Here is a 19,402-nt window from a genome sequence, read left to right as displayed (position 1 = left end):
ACGGTCCCAATAGAAAACAGCCGGCATGTAAGCGTAAAGGTGCAGTACTTGAAACGGCCCGTGAGCCACCCTCTTTTTTACGGTCTCACGTACCCACACAGATCTCTGTTTCCCTGTGTCCAACAAACTATTTACTGACAGCCTCTCACCCTCAACCAGAACTACAGTAAGTACCCTCTGCCTCAACATTTTAGTAACTAGATACTAATTACTGTGAATTAAATTAAAATAAATTAAAAAATAATAATACATAAATAAATAGACGGTGGATTGATTGCACAGGAAGGATAGTGTAAGGAGGTGATTGGGCGGTTGCCTGGCAACAATAAAAACATGCAGCAAGTGTTTTTTTTAATAGTGGCATTCAATTTTTAAAAAATAAATGCAGTGCAGTGCGCCTTGAGTTTTGCACCCTGCAAAATACTTTGTGTGATCTGGGCCTACTAAAATACTAACAACATTCAGAAATACAATACTTGAACTGTTCGTGATTACTTTAACATTATTTGCAAAGTTAATTTCTTAATATCTATTTCTTAACTTATTCTAAAAAAAAAAACCTGAATGAAAACAGTTCCTTGTCAGTTAAGCGAGGCAGGAGGTACTGTAGGTGGGGTGGGCCGCCCCCTTAATATACTGGAAAGGGAAACACTAGTACAGCAAACCTATCACATTTCATTTTGAAACTGAAGCGTAGACTGCGAGCTATACACGCTGATACAAACTGTCTCTCCTCATTTCCTCCCAGCCTACAGGGGGAGGAGGACAGGGGGAGATGTGACGGTGTTCACGAGCAAACGCAATATCTGAGTCTCTGTTTCAAATATGTCTCCTCTTATCTGTATCAGAATGTTTCTCCCTCTCGCTGCAGGATTTTTTTTTTTTACAACCCTGCCAAAATTATACAATCAATTATGGGACACCAGTGAACATTGTTTTTGGCACAATTCCATTAAAGAACAATCTCTTTGACACGGTTTGCGCAAAGGGTAATTTCCTCACTGGGTGGCATGTCTCCATACTCCCCTGTCTCCAGTGGTCGATCAAGTTATATCTGTAATAGTTCTTGATAGCCACTTGTCAGAAGTCCTTATGGACCTGTTCACCTCCCCCTGCTTTCTTCATATCCTGTTGGTTTTGACAGAGCCTTCCTGATAACTGACTGCTCACACCGCCTGGATCTTAGAGAGGCAAGTCTGTGACTATAAGGTACCAAAGTCCTCCAGAAAAAATCTGAATAGAAGAGGTCAGTGACTGCTTCTCTCTTTCCTCCCTCAATAACTGCTTTGAAAGTGCCAGCAAGGCACTCAGCTCCCTCAAATGTTCTAAGATCCTCAGTGTAAAACTCAGTGTATGTTTGCACTGAGCAAGTGCAGCTGTGAGTGAAAAGCTCTTTGATGTTGGTGTGAATGTGCAAATGTTATCTTCACTGCAACTACAGTACTGCCCCATGCCTCTGCAGTTTGCTGGGAGATTTAAGGCTGCGACAAACAGTTAAGCTCATTATTGATTGATCTGAAAACAAAATAATTAATTAATTAATCAAAAAAACATTTACAAGCTCTCACAGCTACAGGGGACTTTTCCCAAATTGCTTGTTTTATCTGACCAGCAGTACAAACCCAGAGATGTTCAGGTTGCAAAGACAAAAGAAAAGCAGCAAATTCTCACATCTAAGAAGCCGGACCTCAGCAGTGTTTGAGGATTTACTTAGACAAGTGATAGATTATTAGTATAACCAATTTTCATCATGTCAACTCAAGAACACTGTCAAAATAATCCATAAATAATTATTTCTATGGTATAATCATTCCCTGTGGCACACTCCAGGCTTTGAACAATGCATGTTATTCTGTAGTTTGGCTTTAATGAAACAAATGTGCTTAATGAGGTCACATGACCTCAGCAATTTTTTGAAGTTTGTACCCAGAGCTTTTTATTATTAAAACGGTTTAATTTACTGTGACATAAAATAGAAAAAAGTAGACTTTTTTTTTTTTTTTGCATTTTGAGAGCAGATAATGGAGAGATTTACCAGTCTTTCTTGAAATATAGCTTAACTGCAGCCCACTCGCCAAAAGAAAATGTTGGCATTGTACGTTTCTTCAAACCACAGATACATTACTTGTGCACGTGTCATATGTATCATATCAACGTTTCTAAAGTGATGCAATAGAAATTTAAATTAAGCAAGACATTGCTGCCTTTTAAACTAGGATAATGGCATGAAAAGTGATGGTTTTTTTAAGAGACATTGCTGCGTTTCCAGAGTGGATTGTGATGATCGCACCAAAAATTGAGCATAGCATTAGTTCCAGCAGGACGCAATGTCAAGCTCAGCTCATATCACAGCTACATCAGCTGATCTCATTCAGGGTGCCCTATTTAAACTGCTCTGGCCTGCCTACTGTTGCTGCTTCCTCTGCAAGCTGCTTTGCAACCTACCTCCACCCCAGCTCCTCCTTTTTATGTTTTGTCTGACTGACTCAGTGTAATTTCTTTTTGTCATTGATGGTGCTCTGTTCTGTTCCCAGGGGGTCTTTGCTGCTGCTCTCCCTGCCTTAGGCTTTCCATGTAGGCGCATGGAAGGGCAGAGATGTTTGCTCTCTCTGCCTCAGGCTTTCCTCATTTGCATGTGGAGGGGCAGAGAGTTTTGCTCTCTTTGCCTTGGGCTTTCCATGAGGCAAGCAGAGGGGCAGAGAGGTGTGGTCTGCTTTTCCACGCGCCTTGTGGAAAGCCTAAGGCAGGGAGGCCTCAGAACAGAGCCATACCACCAAATATATTACTGCAAATGGAAATAAAGTTTTCTTTGACTAAAGTGTTCCTGACTGAACTGGATTTTTTAAGCAAAAATATCTTTTCTAAATGATAATGAAGTGTTTTTTTGTGCCCAAACTTAACCACACATTAATGACTGCATTGTTAAAGTGTAAAGAAGCCTAAAGTTTCAACCGTATACTGTATAAAATAATGGATGTAGCTACTGTGACATCATCCATTGGTTTTTGGACTGAGTTCAGCATTTCAGCTGTTGCCGTCTTGTTTTTTTTTTTTTTTTTTTTTGAGCCAGCAGTGACCATGTTTGGACGAGAGGATGGAGCTTTACTCTGTATTGGAACCAGCCCAAAGTGGCCATGCCAGGAACTTCAGTTTTTGGCACATTGGCATGAGCGCTACAGCACAGTATCACAATATTATATTTTTTTTATTATTTAAATTGTTAATATTACTAATAGAAATTAAACCTTAGGTAGCCTAGTAGAATAATATAATAAATTGCTTTCTCAGTCCACTAGATACACTTGGCTGCAAAAAGTAAAGTGAAATGAACAGAATAAAACCTTTGGGACATAATTAACAGTTGAAAAAGGTAATTGATTGTAATAAAGTGCAATATATTTTATTACAATACATAGCATATCACGACTTGACGACTCAAGTGTTGTGATAATATCATATTGTGGATCCTCTGGTGATTTCCACCACTATTCTGCATTGGCTTTATTTTTCAGCACTCGAGGTCGCCGCTTAGTTTCAATAATGTACACATGTAACGTACCTGTGGTTTGCAGAAACGTGCAATGACAACATCTATTCTGGGGACTGGGCTGTTAAATAAGCAATTCTCAAAATAGTTGCTGATTATTTCTTTATGGATTGACTAATCAATTAATCAACTTAGTTTTAGCTGTACTTTCTACTATAGTCTGCCTATGGATATGCCACAGAGGAAATTGGAATCCTTTGGTAGTGTTCAATAAAAAGTCAAGAAATGATAAGTGTAAAGGTTGGACTAGATGAAAACTAAAGAAAGTAACATCAGGCTGAAACTTGTTGCAGTCCTTATGTAACATTTTCCAATTAATGAACATAATAAAGACACTCAGAGTGAAAGTGGCTTGTCCAATTTCTGATGAGACACTTGAGCATGAATTCAGTGAACAGATGAACCTCATGGATTCAGGCCCTCGGGTCATACAGGCCACTCTAAAGGCTCACCTTTTCCATCTGGCAGTCTTTAACTCCGCCACTCTCTCTCCTCATTACTCCGATGTTCACGGGTGATTTACTGGCCGTAACAATTCTCTGAACTTTGGAGATATCCTGTTGAGAAAAAAAGGAGAACATTTCAACATAGGGTTAAACATAAAGAGTATATGGCTTGTTGTCGTTGTCGTTGTCAAGTAAGCAGTTCTGATTTAAAGGTTTATGTCTGTTTAATTTATACTCGTTCATTTAAACTCATTCAGCTTATTTATTTGTGGTAAATTAATCATGGCTGGTATGACTATTTCAGAACAGGCTGCCAGAAGGGCAAAAGAAACAGAGTGCTGACAAACTAAAAAGAGAATTATTGAAATACCAAGGCTTGGAGGTGAACACAGTAATATTCAGTCGTCACATATCCAGTACCAAGATCAAAAACTTTTCTTAATATTTAATGTTTCTGAACAAATAGTTTTTTAATTTGAACAACTGTAGTTAGAAGCCAGACTCCACATGCACACCACCACACCAACTGTTTCTAAACTCTGCTTCACAAATCAGTCTTAAAACATGTAAAATAATTCTCATCAAAAATTAATAGCCACAGTGATGATGATGATGACGATGAGTAGTGACCACAGAGTTGTGTTTTGTTAGTCTTATTTGAAACCAAGGTCTGCAGCCATGCTAGCTGCTGTGTGAGGCTGCGCTTAGCACAGTGTCAGCATGCTAACATGCAGATATTAAGTATGTATAATGTAAACCATCTTATTTTAGAGTGTTAACATTAGGGCTGTACCTGACTCAAAATTATAGCAGTCAAATCAGATTTAGCTGTTCAGTATGAATATTTCTTCTTCTTTTTTACCATATAGAGTTTGACAGTTTGAAAAGGGCTCAGTGGGGCGTTCAGTGGGACAGTGACATTCATGTACGATAGGAAACGAGCTAACTACGCTACTGACAGCATCAGAAATGTACAATACACAATGAGTTTAGTGTTATTTTCTACACCACAGTGTTGGTTGAAGTTTTGCAGTGCTGCAGTGTGTTGGTCAGCTGGTCGAATTTGGTCTGTTTGCTGCTCCGCTCTGTTACCGTTGCCCTCTGGGTGATGTTGTAGAAAGTCACAATTTACTTCCTGTTTGTCTTTCAAATAAAATAATTTAGACATTAAATTAACACGTTTGTAACTGCTGGCTTTTGGGAAGATCAATTACAAGTTAACTCAAGCGTGTGTGCGAGCTTAAGACTGTCCGAGTCCTGCACTACCCTCATCATTGAGTTCTGCTTTTTTGTTTTTTGTTTTTTTTTGCTCTGTCAACATCACATTATTAAGTAACATTTAAGAAATCTATTATTGACATTTGTGAATCAGTGCTAATTAGGGATGCTCCATAATATCGGCATGTTATCGGTATCGACTGACATGCTGATAATATTGGTACGTCATCTGTATGAGTCAATTTTTTCTGATTTTGCACAATGAATGAATATTACATACATTGAAAAGCATTATATTTCATGTCTCCATCTGCTGGTGGGCCATCACAATAAGAGCATGCATCATTAAAATTAGGTATGGAAAAGAATGTGTACATCAGTTTCGGTTATCAGCCAAATGAGTTATATATCAGTGTATTGGACACTGGCAAAAAATTTGATATCGCCCATCCCTAATGCTGATTATCTCATGCTGCGAATAATCGGAATGCACCTAAGAATCAAATCCAAGTGATTCCAATTGATTTGAACTGGTTGAAACACTGAATAAACAGTTTCATATTTAAAAAAAAAAGTCTGTCTCTTTCTGGCGGTCTCATCATGGAGGGGCTGCTAAGTACAGTGGCCAACATGAAAACACAAATGGCCTCATCTAAAGCCAGTGTTTAGTTTGTCTGCTTTGGGCTACAGTAGAACCATGGCAGCGCAACATGGTGACCTCTGTAGACGAGGACACACTCCCTAAGTAGATATAAATGACTCCCTCTAAGGTACAGAAAACACTAGGATTCTTATTTTCAGGTGATTACACACTATAGGAAGCATACTTATCATGTTATATTCCATTTCTGTCTCTATATCCCCCTACATCCTACACAGTGGACCTTTAATGTCTGTGTAAACATGCCCAGGTCAGCTCTCAGTGAACAGTAAGCAGAAGTCTGGGAGGTAGAGTTACAATTTACAACTGTGAGAGCTGCATATTCTGGACAATGATGCTTCAGTGAAGTGACCCACTGCAAAAACTGCCAAAGCAATGTCAAGGCAGTGGGAGGAAAACAAGATGGACAGCCAGAGATGAAAAGGTTCTCTCTGGAGTATGTAGAGCGATCTATATCACTACCACCTGAAATGATGTCTGTATGAAGAAGCGTGGCTCTGGCGAGGCTGAGGTGCTTTGAATCAGTAAGAAATGCTCTATGCTACAGGCCTAAAAAATAGTAAATAAAAACTATAGATTTCAGGAGGGTTACACGTCAGGCTTCTGTGAACTCTTTTTCTATCGCATACTAGACAATATTCGAATACTGATGAGTGATGCTTAGCTACAGTCAGTCTAAGACCCCTGAGTGGGTGTATAATGTAGACAGTATATATTCTTGTTTCTTATTGTTGAAATAAACTCTTAACGTGGCTGAAATCAAATCCCTAACCTGTTCTGCATAATGTTTCTGAACTATGGTAAGAGCATTTGTCACTTATGTGCACTTGCTGGCAGTAAGATAGAATCACATATATATTTTATCAGAATATTTCAAACCATGAATTCATCAGAAAAGTTCGTGTTAAACTGTTTATGGCTGTTTATAGCTTGATAATTACATAATTCAACCATTGTTTTTTGTTCACGGCAGCAAGGAGAGGGTTCATTTATGCTCAACATTAGATATGGAGACAGACTGAGCCTCCTGTCAGTACTTTGCATTCATTTTATCCATATGCATGTTTTCTGAAAGCTTACGGATATGAACAAACAAAGCCGTGTCACCGGAATTGTGGGGGCAGTGTAGCTTAGCTAAAGCAAAAAACTACAGTGGGAGATGACGAAAACATTTTAATGATGGTGAAACAAATTGGTAATATATGTAGAGGAAATAGTGACAAGAATTCTCCGTCCACATGTTGGGATGTATATAATGGCCGCACAGACCACCACCATCTACAACGCTCCCTCCGTTTCAAAGTGCAATATTATGACCTCCTCTACCATCCCCTTGTTCGTTGTATAATACTTGTGACTCTGCTCTCTAGTGCCATCCATTGGCTATAGGGTTGCCTCCTAATATTCAACCAGAAAGGTCATTAGTCAGCAAGAATTCATGGTCGCTAAGTCACAGAAAAAAGAGGAAAAAAAGGGGACACTCTATTAGGATCTGCACCTTGTCAAAATAAATCAAAACCTATATGACTGGACCATGTGGGAATTTACTTTGAAAGGACAGACACAGGAAGTGTCCACGCTCAGCAATCAGACAGGAGTCAGGTTAATTTCCAGGGCTGGTACCTGCGGTTATTCCACAGGCTAGTTTAATAACATGTCGGGCAGGAAATCCAAAGTGTGGGATCATTTTGAGAAGGTGAAGGACGAACCCAAGGTGATATGTAAACTCATCTTCATTGGTCGACTACAAACATGACGTATCATGTGAAACATGGAACAGCACTGCCACAATTAGTGTATGATGGAAATGTTTCTGATTTTTGCATCCACAAAACTGCAAAGAAGTGCACAATAACCCTGCCGGCAGGCTCCCTGACAGTATAGTTCGGAGAAGATCGTGTCAATAACTGAGTGTGGAGGATATTTTTTCTGCTCAGGACCCAGAATACAGTGAGTGCCTTCTACTTGCATAGGGAATATTCACATTATTTAGGGTCGGCTCAAGTTTTCTCCCTCAGTGAGGTACATACTTTACATTATTACTACATTATTTCAGCAACAAGCCAATCAAAAAGCTAGATACTTGGAACAATCTGTACAAGCTAACTGTACTGATGACCTATAGACCAGTGGCTCATGTGGGCGTTGAGACCAAAATTCAACACAAGAAAGGCCAACCTGTCAATTGATGTCTAACCTGAAATATGTCGACATTTACAAGCAGTGCAGAAAATTTACATCCTTGACTTTTCCTACAATCGCTCCTTTTTTTAGTCCGTTTCCAGACACGATCATTTTGAAATAACTGAGCAGTATAATGCAAAACTAAAGAAATGATGTTTGGACCAGATACTGTATTTTTCCCTGCTGTCTCCCACATATTGTTGTGTAGGCACCAAACAGTAAAAGATAAACTGAGTTTGCACGGCACATATCTCTCCAAAAGTAGCCCCGTATGTCTTGTGCAGCCAGTGTTCTGCACCAGGCTGGTACATAGTACCTTCCCTAACTGGGTCAACAGTGGTCTCTTGAGAGCATAAAGCAAGATGAACACAAGCAATCTTAACCTGTCACTGTCAAACTGCATTCTTACTTTGTCAGCTGAAACAACATCTTTTTAGGCAGGTTCAGTAGAATTGGCTTTACTTGAGGAAGTGCCCGCTTTTGGGCAAACACTTCATGCATTATTTCCTGACTTTTGACAGCATCCGTCAGAACCAGCAACATTTTACAGTACAGCAATGGAGGAGGGAAGGCATTGAACATGCTCTTTGTCTCCATAAGAAGGGCCCTATGAAGTCAGGTTTAATTTTTCTGAAATTGCATCCTCTATTTTTAATTTTTCTGAATTCTGTGTTTTATGATTTAAGCACATTTTATCATCAGAAAGAGTGTCTGATTATGTGTGGATGAATAAAACTGAAACAATTGAACAAGGAAATAACCAAAATTTAATGAATGCTAATGAATTTGATGTAACACAACCCTGCAGTATTTTTTATCAGGGAGAGGAGCTGAGCCCCGTCCTTAGGGAGACAACAACACAGAGCAGAGAACAGAAGCACCTGTAACTGACACCAAAACATAGCAGCAGTATTTTTTAGCTTTGTTCATTCAGCTCAGGCACTGTGATAAAACCCATGAAATGCGAAAGCAAGGCCAGAATTTTTTAAAGGACATCCGTATTTAGGCTAATTTCACGATATTCCGCAAATTACAGTTAATTCCATTTATTTTTAGCTAATTCCGCAATTTAGTCCGTGTTTTCTGTGGAAATCAGGGTGCAACATAACACCAGTGATACTTAGGTAGAAACCTGATTAAGTGGTTACACTGAAAATATCTACTGTCAGGGAACGTTCTGTGTAATTGTAGACTTGCAGTGATGTTGAAAGGTTTTTAATGCAGTGAGTCCCCAGGACAGACAAATGAGTGGTTCCCAATAAAATTTGTTTTTTTGACAAATTAGTGTTAAACTTGTGTTTGATGTTATATATTTGTAATTAACCTTTCACTAAGGCCCGCCCCTTTGCATCAGCTCATCAAGCTGTCAGAGCTACTATGGTGCCCACATGGCAACTAACTGCACTCCCTAATGACATACTATAACATTTTTGGAAGAGTGATTCCAGAGAGAAGCAGACAGAGGGGTCTACAGTCTGTGTTTGAAGAATTTATCCAGGATGTCAAACTGACTCAGCAGCAACAACAGGTTAAAAAGACAAAGATAGTTAGAAGCTAAAGCCGAACTATAGGCTACAGATCACAGTGTACAAGTGAACCACCACATCACTGCTGATCGCCACACAAGACAATGAATATAAAGGGAAACTTTGCTGATATTGAACCAGCTGTGTGGCATCGCAGTGTGTGCAGATGAAAGATGAGGGTCGCTACAAAACACCCACGTTTTGAGTCTAAAACACTGATGGAAACAAAGTGATGACTTGCTAAAACACACCCGTTTTTGTTGTTTGTTGCCCTCGGTCAGTAGTCTATAGCTTGGCAGCTCTCTCGCCTAAAAATATACAGTTATTGTCTACAGGTAGTCCCCACAGACCTCCTTGCCGTGCCTCAGACACCGCCGCCTTTACGCCAGGCATCAGCCGTGCACAGAGCATCAGAGAGCTGGGGATAAGGGCGAGTGGGAGGGCGGCCAGGTGTCAGAGCTGTGCAGAGTAGTGGAGCAAAAACACTGACACATCACCGACAGTATAATAACAGCCAAAACACAAGTTTCACACTCAGTGGTTTCTGTAACACAAGACATACTCACAGAAAGTCACGTGACACCACTGTACACGGATTTGTTGCTCACAATGTCGCATTATCAGGGTAAATACTAACAGTAGTGCGACCCCCAGACACATTGATAGTGAGTTTACTGTGTCCTTTCAGATTTGAATGCGTCAGGGATGCAGGATGCATAACCAGCAACAACACTGAACTCACAAAAGAAATAAATGTGAAATAAGATAATAGGTTCTTAAAATACAAAGATGTTTCTTATCTGAACTCTGCACTGCACCTTTAACTGAAAGACTGTGAGAGTTTAATATCCAAGAAAAATGAAAAACATATATTAGAGAGGATTACTTTACTGAACTTCTTAGTAAGCACTCTCATATTTGTTGCATGATGCTAATGTAATTCAACCATCCAAATCCAGCTGATAAATATCTTTAAGCTACTTTTATTTTTTTTGCACTGTCAACCACCTACTATTGCCTCCTCGGATGGCAGAGATGAATATCCCGTCGATTTATATAGACAAGGAAACAATCATAAAAGTAAATAGTAAGTGCTGAGAGCAGGGCAATGAAATGCCTGATTTCTCCTCCGGCACAGTGCTCCGAGCATCTAAGACATCATCTCCCATTACTTTGATGAAAGTTGCATGCTATCGGACCACAAGACTTGGCTCTCTCCCCGAGACTGTTAAATATGAAGCAACTTCCACTCCAATCTTGCTGATCTCTGCATCCTCACACTAATGAATCTTTTACCAGCAAAAACAGCTCTGTGTGTGTGTGTGTGTGTGTGTGTGTGTGTTTCTAAGGGGCTAGGTCTGGGAGAGTCTTATCCGTGGCTTCTACCAGAGCTTAAGGCCCATTATGTTAACTCAAACTACAAGCGTCAAGCTCAAAGTGGTGTCAGTGAGTGCTTGAACAAACATCCCTGCACTTACCCACTTCGGATTTCAACAACACAAAGCGGGTTTTAGTCTAAGTGTCCTCATGAAACTCAAATGTATGTTTTATCATCCAGTTAGCGGATAAATGCTGCCTCCATACGTCAAAAGATTTAGAGCCTTTTTTTATATTGTTGGTAGTGCCATCGTACCCTGCTGTGTGCAAAAATAATTGCCTTTTGATCACCAACAATAATTAGCATATGATTAGCCATGCATTTTCAGAAATATTAGCATGTCTGACTGAATGCATTCAGCTACAATTCACTTGTACTAATATGTCAGGTTCAAAACTACACAACAATAACTAGGATAAAGGATGTTATAATAACAGTACTGAGTGCTTTCATGCTGTTAATGAGCATAATGAGGAACACCACGTGGTCATCAAAGAGCCAAGTTCTTGACATTTGCCTCTCTGTCAGTGGATTGTTACCTAACATCTCAGCTGTGGGCTGTTTGGCTCTTTCATGCACAGTAAGTGCTATTGTGTGTTGTTTTTTACTACTTAATTTGAGATAAATTTGGCAGTGATTTAAATGAGATTTGACCCACCTCCACATGCACAGGCCGAGTGGACAGATGGAGCACCCCAGTAATCTTTACAGTGAGGGCGTGCTCAGATTTATCAGACAGCCTGTCAAAGTGTACAGAGGCTACTGGGGATAATGGAGCTAGCAACTGCTCACAAGTAGAGTGCTGCTATTTGTATGCTAATGAAGTGGGAAGTATAAACTTCATTAGCATAAGAAAAATCAACCCACACCTTCCTTCAGTTTCCTTTAGTTGTCTTTTCTTTAGTGAGATGCTTATTTAGCCCATGTGCTTACATTTATTTGGCTCACAGTAATGAAAGAAAGATGACGAGAGATACACTTTTGTTATGATGGAATCATCCAGTGTTGCTGCGAATGCTGAAAAGAGTTTAAATGTGGACTGAAAGTGTCAATTACACAGTGCTGTGTTGTATGATACCACAGCAGAGGGACAGTGGTGACACTGGTGGGGCTGGTGCTACTGACGCACGATAAGAAACAAAGACAACAAAAAAAATTCTCTAAAGGCATGTCAAGTCACTTAGGCACCCACGAAAGAGATGCAGAATAAATTGTGAGTGCTTTGAGGAGAGAAAAGCCTCTTTAAGACAGAATTGCTCACCAGGATCATGGCAGACAAGGCACTGTGGCGCTGTGGCCGACTTGATGATTTCAAAGTGACTGCAGCGACTGCTTTTCAGAAATCAGAACTAACCCGGTCTCTGATTTAGGTTGACATTACTGCTTGGTAGAGGGAAAAATAACTGCAGGTGCTATGAAGTACATTTTCAAGAAATAAAAGTGATGTGTATACTCTGCTGCGTTTCAGTTCTATTTTTATAGGTCTATAGAGTCACAGAAATACTTGTAGAAATGCTGTTTTGAGTAAGATGTGGTGGTATTTGAAGAACAAAAAGGTACTGAAAGAATAAAATCATGACACTTGACACGAGGTTGGCTGTAGCCAGCTATGAGGTCACCATGGTAATAATTTCCTAAAAAAACAACCACCTCTCTGCATCTGAATAGCGTGAAACACCTTGAAACTGACAGCTGTCAATATGACAGGTGCCTGTGTGGGAAAGGCTTAATGCCCTTGTCAGTCGAGCATACCCAGTATGCCTTCTGTGAAGACCCACTTTTCAGCCTCTGATTGGCTCTGACCCTGATAATTTTTTTTGACCTGACGTAGCACCACTGAAAGACAGAGTTGCAGCACTCCTTGATCTCGCCGCCATGTGGTCACGTGATTCCAGACAAACCAGCACTTGGTGTCCAGCATTACAGACAACAGCACTTAGGGATGAATCGGGCTACCACTATGTGTGTTTCATGTAATATGTGTAAAAACCAACAAAACAGCATGACTAACGCCTGGTTTACATTGCACGATATCAGCCAGATTATAGCCTGGTGCAGCGACGTACAGTGTCGGTGAGTCATAGTAGACGACAACTGACGCCACGTCTGGGACGCCTCACGACGTTCCGACAGAAAGTCTAGCATGGTTGATTTTGTTTTTGTCGTTCACTACTGCTCCTGTCACAGCTGTCACTTTGACCAATAGAAACACAGAGCGGTCTGCTGCTGTGGAAACTGTATGACAACAATAGCCCAGCCTTTTTGATATTTCCTCTAGGGACGTCACCACACAGAGTAAAAAGGGAAAAAATGCCAGTGTGAAACAGCAGAGTCACTTCATCAACCCGCTGAGTACTGCCGTTAGCATCACGCTAGCAAACAATGTTGCTTCTTCATAATGGAGACGGACATAAAGTTTAAAAAAAAAAAAAAAAAAAAAAATAGTGGCGGGGCTTTTATGTACCACAACTGCAGAGGCTACCAGCTTCATTTGAAACAGACTACATTATAGACGGGACGTTATGTATTATTCCCTCTGTATTTTATTTTATTTTTAATCCACTCCCATTGGCTTGATAAAGTTAATGCATCGTGACATCATTCAAACTCAACACTTCCTGTATCTTTTTCAAATTAAAAGCCCCTTATAACCTCGGCTGAGAGAATCCCTTCATTTTCTAAAAAGGCTTTTATTGTGAATCATTTGCAGGAACTTGTTTTGGAGGATTCAGTTACTTGGATGGAGCTCCTGACATCAGGTGACACTTTCTACATTACTACAACAACATTTCGACTGGCACATGAACAGACACAGTGACTGAAATAAAAGTAATGATAATAAAAACAGGACAAGAATAACCCGATGACATCACACACATCATGAAAGACAACCTGGGATGATCAGTGTGGACCATCGTGTAGTGTGTCATGTCTGTCGGCCAAGTCACGGCATGATTTTATTCACCTAATGTGACATAGCGACTGTCAGAACGGACAGAAATGTCGTGTAGTGTGAACCAGGCATAATAGATACTGGTGAACGTGTACAAGAGTCTATTAATAAGCAATTTAAATGAACACTTCATGTCTGAAACAGAGGAGGAAGAAGCAGTGTGCTTGTCTAGTTCTACTTTCGTGTGAATGCATCCATGGTTGCTTGTAGTAAGTGGCTGCTGTAGATAATAAATGCAGATAAGTAAGTATATTAAACTGATGAAAGTATTGTTGAAGGTTTTTACGAGGTCGTTCTGTTTCTGATTTAAACAGCCGTTGTCACTGCGAGTAACCACGGCGCAGTTGGCTGAGAAGTTAACATGATCACTTGTTTAAACCAAAACACCGCACACATTGTGCGCGTTGTGTTTGTGATGCCAACAGAATCATGTTTATTGTGTGGTCATTAGGTTGCCCTCATTAGAGCAACTAACATTATATTTCACATGAATGCCACAGTCAGTTGACAGTTATTAAGTCGACCACTGCAGCCCCTAAACAGCGTCTTAGCCCATTAACATCAGCTGGCTAATAAAGCATTCACTTTATTTCAAAATTAAAGTTCACCCTACGGTTAAAGCAGCTGAGAACTGAACAGTTTGTTCATGTATTTCTGCTGCAATTTTTAGTCAGTATTAACACATAATTTGCACTGATATTATTATGTCAACTACACTATTAAGTACCTTTATGTATAATATCAATTCATGGGTAGTAAGACACAGCGTTAATCCATCTTTCTGTGTTTATTTTGGAGGAAAGGGGGACTGTTTCCATAACGTAAAATACATTTACAGTATGTGGACCCTAGGCAGTAATATTTATCATGTGACTCTATGATCATAAATACTCATATCCAGTGGTGGAAAGTACCTCAGCACCTTTACTTAAGTATCTCCATTTTATGCAACTTTATATTTTCACTTCACTACATTTATCTGAGAGCTTCAGTGAAAACCATGTCACTCTAGATGAGCTGATTTTGAATGTTGTCTTTTTGTGTTGAGAAAATTCTTCTACTTTGTAAGATAACTGAACTGAAACCCTCTTGGGTCAGCTGGAAAATGCATCCTCACAATATATTACATTTTAGCAGTAACTAAGTAATATAACTTGTTACCAACAGGATTTCGGGTAATATTATTACATTTACAATGTCACGTAACGCGTCACCACCTGAAATGAACTGCTTATTGTTTTCATTTTTCATTTATCCATACTGATCCACTTCCTCCAGTGTGTCACCAGAATAAACAACAAACATATGATAATCTCACAGAATATGATGCAATGCTGTAAATTAAAATACCCAATGGTATCTAAAGGAGTTCAAATGAGCGCAACCTGAAACATCTACAGCAGTAAAATGTAACATACACATGAATGCAGCATTGTCATTAATCAAAAAAGATCCTGAAAGAAGTTTTCCATTTTTTAGACTAGTCGTCTAATCTTGATTAAAATTTTCGTCAGGGAAATGGGAAATGAAATGAGTTGACAGTAACATCCCTTTACTTGTAGAGGAGTATTGTCACAGTGCAGTTTGAGTACTTTTACTAAGGAAAGGATCTGAATACTTCCACCACTGTTCACATCCTAATGTCATGCTACCTCCGGACAAACGTGACAAGAAAGGAGTTTGGTCAGTAGTGCGAAACATACAAGTCAACTGATTGCATTATGTCCAGGGAGAGGGTAGATATGCTTTTCTTTGAATGAGGAGTGTTCAAAGGAAATCTGACCTCCTACAGCTTTAGTTGATTTAAAGTGTTATTTGGGTATGACTTTGCTCATTCAAAAATGCAGTAAAAAGGTTCCATTAAAAGCAAAAAATCTGGACCTCACTACTTTCTAAACCACGGCCTTGAACATGAGTCCTAAAATGTTAAAGTGTTTCAGTGGCAAAACAAGAAGCAATATCTACATTGAGGGCATAATCCTATTTTTACAATGAATCCTCTTGCCAGTCACCTCTTCTTTTTTTTTATTACTCCTAATAGGGATTAAATCCTGAGCCCTTAGTTAAGTCTACTGTGACCTTGACTTTCAAAGGCTCCAAACAAAGCCTGTGTCACATTGAGTTAATAATTTCATAGAGAACGCATTTTAACTCCAACATACCAAAACTCCCATAATGCCTTGAAGTAATTGGGCTCTACCTCCAAAGCTACAGCAGCATGGAATATAAAGAGCGATATAAATTACTCAGACTGCTGCTTGATTTAGACATGTTATTATTCTGAACAACCTCTAGAATTGTGTTTGCCCAACTGTTAGATTTGGTAGCAATTATTTCCCGGGCTACTTGTCTCTGGAGAGTGATACTCAGGGCATCAGATTGACAAATAGCCACTTGAAAAGGAGGTAATAATCTGCTAACACTTAAATTCATATCGCAGACAGTGCATTATGTGCGCTCTGATGTGTGGTGAGGTGAATATTTTGGCACCGGGCTACCTTCCATGATGTCACCAAGCTGGGAGTTACAGTGTGAAATGAATTTCAATTTGAGAGTGTTTACACAGAGAGGAGTGGAAAACAGCGTCTGCCTGCTTTATCTTATCTGGAAAGTCACAGGGAAAATTATACTCCACCATTACAGAGGCAAATCCCAAATCCAGCTTGCTTTCCATTTCTACTTTACAAAACAAACTTATCTCATTTTCATCCTAAGACACTGAAGCTGCTGTGTTTAAACTGAGGTCACTGACAATCACATTGACCAGGTACTGTGAGAGAAAGTCAGCACCACAGGCCAGAGTCAGAGTGGACAGGGTGGGGGGGGCTACTCTTTTAAAATAAGTTCAACTGTATGTTATTCAGATAATAATCTACGCCTGTATCGTTTATCCTTCTATGCTATTACCTAAAGAAATCTAATATCACTGAGTAATGTTCTCCTGTTGGCCGAATCGACTCAGAGTATTATAGACCACATTTACTTGGTATTGTGGAGGATCACTGATTTGCTATAAGAGCAGCCTGAACTATTATGGCATGGATTCAAATGTGGCAGATTTGTTAGATAAACATTTTTTCTGTGAACTCTACTCCAGCATAGAACAACAAAAATGTTTTTGAGCCAAGTCAGGCCCTGATCAGACAAGGCAAGGGTGGTGTGCATAGGGGTGGGCAATATGGCCATAAAATAATGTCATGATATTTCTGGGTATTTTTGTGATAACGGTATTCTTGACATTATGAAAAATTATAAAAAAATAAAGAAATTATGACTAATTTAAGAACATAGAATTGCAACAAAATCAGTGATATAGTTTTACAGTGTACTTCAAATATTCAGTAGAAACTAAACAAAAATGATCTCTCATTTCTTTAGTTTGTGAACAACAACAGTAACTCAGAGTGAGATTCAGATTCTGTTACAATATTAATAGTTCACCCAAATAAAATCTTTCACAAATTACACATTTAAACAGCTTTCAAATACAAAAAATGTCTCCTGGGATCTATATATATAAATCAACAGGTGATTTCCTTCTTTTGGTAAAATCCTAAATGATTGAGTTGTTTTTTCCACCTGGACCTTTATGCTCTGCCATTTCTCCTCTAATCATCACGCTGTAACCTGTGACAGGCTGTTATGATACCACAACTATCACACATTCACATATATGGAGTTTTTTGTTGAGCCGCGAGCGTCACATAGGTTACCATTACCAAAGGTTTATGATTAAATCACTCGGCCACACTGACTCCCGTGTGCGCACGGCAAGAGAGGAGAGGGAGAGACGCTGTGCTGCTGCCAGAGGAGCCGCTGGATGAGTTCCCTCTGAGCAGTAAGTCACTAAAAGAGTCTGAGAAGTCCGGGGCTGTTCATAAAACATTCAGGACGCCACAGTTTATCCCACACTACTGAAGCTGCTCCTCTTTTTGGAACCACCGTGGAGTCGGTAATAAATTCCCTTTCAGCCATGCTTGTTGTTGCCGTGGGTAACTGTATGACGTCCATATGTCAACAAGTCCAAATATTGTGAGTATTAGGATATGAATTTTTTATATTATATGAAAATTATACTTGTATTATTGTGAATGATATGATATGGTACACCCCTAGTGGTGCGTCTTGCACGGTGCACCAATCCAATCAACCATGATTACACTGACATGTATCCACGGCAGAAAATGTGTTGCTTTGGTTTTTGATTACAGCTGCACTAAATGTTCACTGCTAACGTTATTACTTAGTAAGATAACATGTTAAAATTGTAGCAGTAGAGTCTGAAATTTAATATGACACTCAGGTGTTTTAAATGCCAGTTAGTGTCGTCCTGAGAGTAACACAAGTTAACAATGTGGGATAAAATTGCAAAAACCCAAACTCCTGGGTAAAAATCACTACGGCAGTTTTTGTTTACTAAATCTTCTAGACTAATTAATTATATTCACCCCCCCCCCCCCCCCCCCCCAAATATATATTTTGCATATGCAGTAATGTCAGGTGTGTATTTTTTTGTGATAAGGAAAATGTAATTTTCTAAATTAAATAATCAGAAGTCATAATTTTGTCACCAGAAATGCACGCCATGGTAAAATGACAAATAGACCTGCCATCTCCCATCTGCCCGATGGGTTTCTGATTAGAAAAACAAAGAATTAAATTGTTGCCACCTTGATTTATTTATTTATTTTAACTAAAGCTAATTAATTCCTTAAAAATGTGTGAAATTACAAAAGATGGAAAACAAAGAGAGCTTTTTTGAACTTTTGATAAACAAATGTTCTTTCAGTGTTTTTTTCTGAGCTGTTTTAAAATTTAAAAAAGTAGAGATGCAAGACCTTGCAACCACAAGAAGTGATTATTTAACTATTTCTATTTATAAAGTCTATTACTATGAAACTTTTACGACTAAATTAACACTAGTCCAAACACAGTGAATAAATGTTTGATATGACTGTTTATCTTTGTGACATCTCTGCACAGCACGTGTTGACGTCTTACAGTGAGACACACTGTTAGTTCAAGGACGGCGGGACCTCATCTACAGCAGATATATGGCAGACTGAGCACATCACTGCACCGACTCATTAAACACAAAAAGGTTGGATTTTTACAAATAAACCCAGGGCTTCTTTTGGATAAACATTCAATCAGATGGAAGTGAGTAGAATACTGAATTACCTTGGCATGTGGCTGCTGAAAGGTGACTCTGGAGCTGTTGATGAGTGATGAGTATCTGAACAAGTGGGTGGGGGAGGCGGGAAATCTGTGACTGCTGCTGGGCTGGTTGTGCAGGACAGCTGAGAAGCAGATGTGAACTGTGTCCTTCAGCGCCTTCAGCTGAGACTCCTGTCCCCAAACAAAATTACACACACAAGCAGATTTCTGAGTCCCTCCGTCTCTCCTCCCATCCATCCATCCACATGAGAAATTTACTTAAGCATTAAAGCCATTGGCCATGCTTTAAAGTGACTTTAGTACGGCTAGGA

The 19,402-nt window shown here is 39.4% G+C and overlaps 1 protein-coding gene across 1 annotated transcript in view; it reads right to left on the bottom strand.

Annotated features, from left to right (window-relative positions):
* luzp2 (leucine zipper protein 2) overlaps positions 1 to 19,402 on the bottom strand; it is a 267,448-nt gene that overhangs the window by 16,859 nt on the left and 231,187 nt on the right. Inside the window, exons 9-10 of the mRNA XM_033632390.2 lie at positions 19,095 to 19,262; positions 4,000 to 4,104 (exon numbers count right to left, since the gene is read on the bottom strand). Coding sequence (XP_033488281.1) covers positions 4,000 to 4,104; positions 19,095 to 19,262 — 273 coding nt within the window. The remainder of the gene's footprint in view (positions 1 to 3,999; positions 4,105 to 19,094; positions 19,263 to 19,402) is intronic.

Source organism: Epinephelus lanceolatus, chromosome 2 (assembly GCF_041903045.1).
Source record: "Epinephelus lanceolatus isolate andai-2023 chromosome 2, ASM4190304v1, whole genome shotgun sequence".
Taxonomy (NCBI): Eukaryota; Metazoa; Chordata; class Actinopteri; order Perciformes; family Serranidae; genus Epinephelus; species Epinephelus lanceolatus.
Note: the sequence above shows the minus strand (reverse complement) of the source record. Positions and strands in the feature narration are given on the sequence as shown.